At 40.5% G+C, this 8068-nt stretch overlaps 1 protein-coding gene across 3 annotated transcripts in view; it reads left to right on the plus strand.

Annotated features, from left to right (window-relative positions):
* The window catches only part of syt9b (synaptotagmin IXb), a 55562-nt gene extending 47804 nt beyond the window's left edge, over window positions 1-7758 (plus strand). The window contains exons 6-8 of one of the 3 annotated variants that reach the window (XM_027136022.2): window positions 878-1007; window positions 1161-1219; window positions 7218-7758. In XM_027136022.2, coding sequence (XP_026991823.1) covers window positions 878-1007; window positions 1161-1219; window positions 7218-7302 — 274 coding nt within the window. In that variant the 3' untranslated portion in view covers window positions 7303-7758. Of the gene's footprint in view, window positions 1-877; window positions 1008-1160; window positions 1220-3222; window positions 3295-7217 lie in introns of all 3 variants that reach the window. The other 2 variants (XM_027136024.2, XM_027136023.2) reach the window with 2 other exon arrangements.
* The last annotated feature ends 310 nt before the right edge of the window (window positions 7759-8068 follow it).

Genomic DNA, 8068 nt, shown 5'->3' on the forward strand with positions numbered 1-8068 from the left:
TCAGAAGTGAACCTCATCCTCATTTGGGTGACACTGAACAGGAAATAATGTCAATGTAAATAATTGTCAGCACAAACTCTTGAGTTCACCACAGACCCAACACTAATTCCTTCCTGCATTTCATTCTTTCAAGTCTTTAAATGATTGCTGCTAAAGACCAGACCATACAGCTGACTGACACAACAATCAAGCATCGCGTTAGTTCTGGCAGGCCACGTCGTCAAGCGTGCATCAGCTGTTAATCAGCCGTCCACGACGCGCACCAATCCATCCATATTACCCGGCCATTTAAATCCCCATTCATCGAGCCGCTTTTTAGCGCTTCGCTGCTGCTGCGATTTAAAGTCCCTCCTCCAACCCCGACTCCACCATGCCGGAACCCGTGTTCGTTGTACCAGTTTATGTCATAAATCTCCACATATTTTTCTCTCTCTCTCTCCCTCTCTCTCTAATTATTTCATTATCTATTTATCCATTTATTCATTTATTATTTTCCAAAAACACATAAGCGAGCATATCTAATACAATGCATGATCAGTGGTTCTGGTATACGGGGGGTCTATTCTATTTTCTAGTCGCTGCTCTCCCCGCTCTGTTCATGCAAACGGACGGGCGCGTGGATTCTTGCCCAGAACAGAACCATACCGCCAACACTAACTGTATGCATATCATCTAATAAATTCTCATTTGACAAAGTGGTCCTGAAAGAAATGTATTTAAGTTACTCTCAAGTCCAGGTTTATAATATAAGAGGTTCGAGTAAACCGTTAACAGCGGATTTTAAGCAGAGATTTGATTCACAGCATTCTTCTTTCTAGCTTTATACCTACTGTAGCAAAGGAAAATTTTACGTGACTAAATCTTCTGTCGTCCACAGAGTCGGCCATAACGAGATCATAGGCGTGTGTCGAGTGGGGAACATGGCCGAGAGCCTGGGCCGAGATCACTGGAACGAGATGCTGACCTACCCACGCAAACCCATCGCCCACTGGCACTCGCTCGTAGAGGTAAAAACTATGATAAACATCCTCCAGCTTAAGGGTTGTGATTTTACATTAACGCTTGACCGGATGCTATCGGCACAGAACCCTTAAACTCCTGAGATGACTGTTTTGAATCGTGAAGATGACACAAAACCGCTACGTTTGCTGTGATTTCAGGGCAAGAGGGATGATCTTACTCTTTCTTCTCGGTCCATCCAGGATTCCGTGATTATTGTGTACAGGTTTTTTTAAAGTTTGCTAAGCATTTTCTGTGTTTTTTGCAAGCACAGGATTCTTCTGTTGATCTTCTACCATGGAAGATACGTGTAATGACTTTGTATGAGAGCCGCGTTCAGGTTCCACACGCACACGTGAATTTAAGGCGGCTCTGACTGCATTCATAACTTCACATGTCGGATTCTGAAAAATCTGCTGTTATTTTGAATTAGATTTTGCATTGCATTGTTTTCTGTTAATCTGAGTGATGCTAGTCAATTGTGGCTGTCTGCGAGCTCAGGTATGTAGAAGAGGGTAGATATCGTTTTCCTCCAATTGTGTGTTGCGGGTTTTCCGGCTCGACGTAAGTATTAATCGCTAAGAACCAGTAGCCTAGGATATATATGTTGTGTTTTAACACATACCACGTGTACTGTATATAGTGCAGTTTTTTTTAATAGTATTTTTTTTATAACATGTAGCCTTTTTTTTTCTTTCATTCTGTGCACTGTCTCACTGCACTTGTCTGAAGTCTTGTGTGCTTGTGGTTTTTTTTTTGTTTTTTTTTTTTGTGAGGTATTTTTCAGCCTAAATATATTTGAGCTCCCATCTGGTGTTAACATCTGTTTTTTTTATTAAGATATAAAATATATATATACATATATATATATATAAAGCTGGAATCCTACTCGATAACATCTGACTGTTCGCGTCAAACAGAAATATATAGTTTGATAATATTCAACATCTAGCGAAGCCTGAATGTAGCATACAATAAGATAATCTGATGAAATGTTAAGCTTTAAATGCCAGATAAGTTGATGATGTCTTGTTGGTGATGGGATCTTTCTGGGTGTGGCCTAATATTCAAATTAATGCTCTCGATTGACAGTCCTTTGTGAAACTTCTAGCCTCAAGCAGACTCCTTATGGTGCAATGAAACTTACAAGTGGATTAATACGTCAAATGAGGAGCATGTCCAAATTCTCAGTATTCATTAAACAGGAAGTGTGGGATATCCACATGACCTACTGCTTTCACTGGGGTTCTGCAGTATGGAAACACCACGCTGTCTCAGAATGCAACAGGAATGGTTGAGTTTATGTGCTACAGATATTAGATAACGTCACAGGTCACACGACCCGGTAGTATGTCTGGGTCGTAGTGATACTACGTGATAACATACAGCGGCTAGCAGCGAGTAGTAGCGACTGGCAGCGAGCAGTTGCTATCACAGTACGTGATTCGAGACTGACACACCAAGCCGCTACACAAATCTTAAAGCATTCTGTCTTTTAGAATTTTTGTATGTCAACGATTTCCTTGCTAACATTTTATAAGACCTAACCGAGCCTTGATGTGAGTCTGAGACGTGATTTTATTTATTGTATCATTTACCAAAGGCATAACGTTAGATGGCTTCAGTTCATGGATGAATAAACAAGGTACATTTAACATACTGTAAAGGTTTTCTCAAATATAATAGAAAGCTCATCATGCATTCAGCCATGCGTTTAGTGCTGTTCAGACGGGAATCGGGTTTCCGGATCCATGTCTGTTAAGTAACGTTGACGGAGGACGTCTGTAGTAATTACGATCGATTCGTAGGGGGTTAAGTGAGCTTAAGGATACATGGAAGAAATGTGGTTTTCTTTATGATCTACATGTGATCGTTACACCAAAAGGTCCATTCATACCAGGTTCCTCGTTTAGCTTTAACTCTTTTAAACCAGCCGCCAAAAAACGGAGTTTGCGCCATTTTTGGTTTTATCGCGTTCATGTTCAGTATCGAACGTCTTTGTCACGTCTCACTCCACTCAAGACTTTGTAGCGTTTCATAAGTATTTGGTATACTAGGGCTTAAAATATTCCTAGAAACATTCCTAAAACCCAAAATATTTAGTTTTTGTACATAAGCATCTAAAATGGGAAGGTGTTTGTCTTCAGCCACTAAAATTAACTCATTAAAATGAATGAAATTAAAACTAAAATTAGAATTTTTTTTTTCCATACGGTTTCACAGGCGATAGCAAAGAACCAGAGCTTCCTGGAGATGTCTCCATACTAAAAAAGATCTTCTCCCGCAGAAAGACCGGTAATCTAATCTTTACCAACATATCAATTCAGATTGGATATACAGTATGTACATTACCTGTGGTTCTTTCTACGCTTACTTTTATAGAAGCTGTAAGAAAGAGAGATTGTTCCGGGAAGCAGGATCATGCAAACTGTGAAAATGACTTTGAAATTGGAAAGGATTCTATAATCTATAGTCAACTCTATAATACACTAGAAGTAAGGGGGAAGTCATGGCCTAATGGTTAGAGAATTTGACTCCTATCCCTAAGGTTGTGGGTTCGAGTCTCGGAACAGCCCCGACTGAGGTGCCCTTGAGCAAGACCCCGAACCCCCCATCTGCTCCCCGGGCAACGCAGTCACCGTACTTAGCCGTACGTCACTTTCACTTTAAATTATTAACTTTAGTCTCTAACACAGACTGGTTAGCATGTTTCTGCACTTTCAGTGGTTTTAAAGGAAGCTGTAAGTCTATTAAATGTATTATTATGAATGTATTAACAGCTAAGCACATTTCATCGAGTGCTAACTGCCCTCTTCTACATACCACACATTGCTACAGATGGTTAGCATCACTGTGAATGACGGTAATAGTATAACAGTGACACCATCCCTCCCAAGCAAGACCGATTTTCCTCTCTTGGACCCACAGATGATGATGATAGAATTTAAGTTCGGCTTCAAATCTCAGACATGTCCATGTTAATATTTACACGTTAATCTGCCGTGTTTAGTAGATTTGTGAAAGTCTTTTATTATATAGAAGCCTAAATACAGCTTAAAGACATCATATTAATTTTGGAAAGTAAGAATCAAAATATCGGTTCTGCTTAGTATGAGCTGAGACTTAGCGATGAAGTTCGGTAATGTCTTATAACGAATGAAGAAGTGAATGTTGAGTAAAATAAGTTTAAAGCGATGGTGTTGAGCCTACAGAATGATCCAGACCGAGTGAAACATAACGTCCTGTGTTTGCGTCTGAACTCTTTCGACTCTAGACACAAACACACACACACACAAAAAAAACCCCTCATGTTTTCATCTTTCATCCTCAAGGATTTCCACACTGCCGCTCTCCAAATCTTGCCATGAGCAGCTGACCTCTCATACCCTTAGACTCATTGTTCCTTGATAATTCAATTCCTCAGCTCCTCCAGCCAAGGTTAAATATCCTGCACCTCAGCTTTCTTTTCTTTTCTTATGTTCCTCGGTGCACAAAAGCGACTCCTTTTGTTCGAGCTCAATTCATACAGCCAGCTCTTAAAAACCTGAGCACTGCAAAGAAAGACAAAAGTGAAGCCAGGAAAAAGAAGGGAAATCAAATAAGGGTTGATATGTCATTGGCTGGAGGGCACGGTGGCTTAGTGGTTAGCATGTTCGCCTCACACCTCCAGGGTTGGGGGTTCGACTCCTGCTTCCGTCTTGTGTGTATGGAGTTTGCATGTTCTCCCCGTGCCTCGGGGGTTTCCTCCGGTACTCCGGTTTCCTCCCCCGGTCCAAAGACATGCATGGTAGGTTGATTGGCATCTCTGGAAAATTGTCCGTAGTGTGTGAGTATGTGTGTGAATGAGAGTGTGTGTGCCCTGTGATGGGTTGGCACTCCGTCCAGGGTGTATCCTGCCTCGATGCCCGATGACGCCTGAGATAGGCACAGGCTCCCTGTGACCCGAGAAGTTCGGATAAGCGGTAGAAAATGAATGAATGAATGAATGAATGTCATTGGCTAAGAGAAGAAATCTGAGGTAGGGGCTGTCATGGGCGTTACCTACGAGCGAAGGCAACGGATAATTTAGGATCAGGGTTGAAATAACACCTGCTAAAGGTCTCAGCACCAGGAGGGTAATTCCCAAAAGACTGAGTTAAAGTGCTGAGTTCATAATTATATTACAAACGCATGATGCTCTCTTAAGTCAAACCGAGTCTTTTAAGATCCACTGTATAGGAGTATGAGGATCTGATTAGACTTTTCCATTATCCAGTGCTGGTTTTAGTCTACATACGAAGTCAAACATAGGACGTTCAAACGACCCTCAAAACACAATGAGGCATGTTATAGGAAACTTTTTTAATCAGTATAAACATGAATGAATGATTTTCTGACTGTGAGTCTGATCTAAAATGAGCCAGGACTCTGTTGTCTTTCAGTGTGAGATGTGTATATGTGCATCGAGGCAGGATACACCCTGGACGGAGTGCCACCCATCACAGGGCACACACACTCTCATTCACACACTATGGACAATTTTCCAGAGATGCCAATCAACCTACCATGCATGTCTTTGGACCGGTGGGAGGAAACCGGAGTACCCGGAGGAAACCCCCGAGGCACGGGGAGAACATTCAAACTCCGCACACACAAGGCAGAGGCGGGAATCGAACCCCCAACCCTGGAGGTGTGAGGCCAACGTGCTAACCACTAAGCCACCGTGCCCCCCTCTTTAGTGATTGAAGATAAAAAAAAGATATGGATGTGATATCATTGTTTACTTTAAAGATATAAAGTTTTTGTTTTCTTTGTAACTTTCCTGTAATTCTTTGCTCCTAGTAGTCTTGGTAAAAAAACAAATCCGTATGAAAAACTACAAATTTTTAAAGTCTAATATGAGCTTCATATTAGCCACTGCTGTGGAGTGAAACATGACAAAGACGTTCAGTATTCAACATGGACACAACCAAAACAGGAGGAAACTACATTTTTAGCCTCTGGGGGGAAAAAACTAGTTATTAAGACAAAAATATGCAGCTTGTCGTGCTAGCTGGAAAACAAAAACCTCAGAGGCTGTCGTTCCTGAACGCTCTGTCAAGGCACAAAACACTGGACACAAATGCACAAAAGGTTTAGGTAAGGAATGGAAGAATAAGACATTATTGACTTAGGACATTGATTACACTAATTAATTAATGATAATTTTATGAATCAATCTATCGGTTTAACCTACACTTGGTGGCGGAAAACTTGGAGCTTATTTCGGGGGACTTGAGGCACAAGGCAGGGCACAATTACCCCTTTTCCACCAAAAAGAACCGGGTGCTGGTTCAGAGCTAGTGCTGGTGCTGGTTCAAAGTTGGTTCCACTGGCGATCCTTCTAAGAACCGGTTTACCTTTCCATCGGTTAGAGAGCCATCACAGAGCCGAGTCTGACGTCACTGTATACGTGTCACGTTTCACAGCAACGTTAGCGCAGCAGCGGCAAACACAAACACATCAACAATGGCGGATGTTGCTTTACTGTTAATGCTCATGGCTTTGCTAAGCGGCAAATCCAACGTGCTCTATGTAATTCATATAAACGGAGGTTGTAATCGAGAAAGTACATAACATTATTTTATCATTAACACAGAAAAAAGTTAGCCTTAGCACGTAGCTACCTACTAGTATGTGTGCTGTTAATGTATCATATTGCGGTAAAGTAAATGTATATTAAACATTAGTTACATACTTAAGTAACGTACTTAAGGTACGTTATCAAATGCGCTAACAGTAGCCCCGCCCACAGCCCCGGACACAAGCGGTTCTTAAGTCTAGGCCAGCAACGTTTTGGTGCTACTTAAGAACCACTTTTCCTGGTTCAGAGCCGTGAAGATTTGTCACATCAAACATTATATACGTTTGAAATTTGATTGAGCACATTTGGATAAAGTTCAATTTATAAATTTGTTCTATATCATTTATTTAATTATTTGTTAATTTATGAAAATTCTCCTTGCCTGGCTTGTAATTAGCTTGACTTAGCGGTTAAGATTCACTAATTAGAATTAGCATAATTATTATAAGAATTATAAGCATAAGAATTAGCGTAGAATAACATTCCACATGCATCATATATGAAATGTCTAGAACGCATGTAAATTTCACATGAATGATGTCATTTTTCATTTTTCCCAGCGGTCTGAGCAGTTCCCCGGACCCCTAACCTGACTTGTTTAACTCTTCTCTTCCAGTGGAGCAGTGAGGGAAATCCCGGAGGAAGCCAAGGCTCCTGCAACTCCCTCAAAACACCACCATCACCCTGAAACATCCACCTGATCACAGCTCACAGCGTTAGTGGAAAAATGGTGAGAGAATGAGACATCTCAGCTAAAGGTCACTCAGATGGTTTGCACGGACTAGCTAAGGTGGTGCAGGCAAACGTAAAACAAAAAAAACACTGGACTTTTTCTCATCGCGAAAGGGCGCGTCTGTTCTACTGCATGTCAACTTGACCGTGTGTGTAGGCTTCAGTTGTAAAACAAAAAAAATCCTAACATGGTTACAGTATTGTTTAAACTCTATTTGAGAGGTAAGTATTTTTGACATGTTTTCTCTATCCGTTTAACACGTTGTAATAACTTCTTGATGTTTTTGAGTGCAGTGCATGACCTCTATTTTGTGTAATTTTGTTCTTATGGTATCAGGTTTTACAGTGTTAAATCATTCTGTATGAAAATACATAAGAAGTACAATAGTAAAGGTGCCGGTTGTGATTACTGAGCATTGGAACGACATCTCTGGACAAAAAAAATAAACAAGATAACCAACAAATCCACTGCTAACCACTGCTAGTGACGTGTGTAGTAAAACCAAACCTTTACACGGTGCGCTAGTGTAACCGCTGTACACACTGTAGGTTTTAAGCTCTGGTTAAAGATGTAAATTACGGAAGAACATTTTATGAATATACATGCATGCATCAACTTTAACACTATCTATTAACATAGTAACTATCCAAAAAAACTTTTTAATGTAATTTCTGAGTAAGATTTTTTATAACATAAAAAAAAATGTTATGTAACATTATGTTAATCCATGTCAT

This window comes from Tachysurus fulvidraco, chromosome 17 (genome assembly GCF_022655615.1).
Source record: "Tachysurus fulvidraco isolate hzauxx_2018 chromosome 17, HZAU_PFXX_2.0, whole genome shotgun sequence".
Classification (NCBI taxonomy): Eukaryota; Metazoa; Chordata; class Actinopteri; order Siluriformes; family Bagridae; genus Tachysurus; species Tachysurus fulvidraco.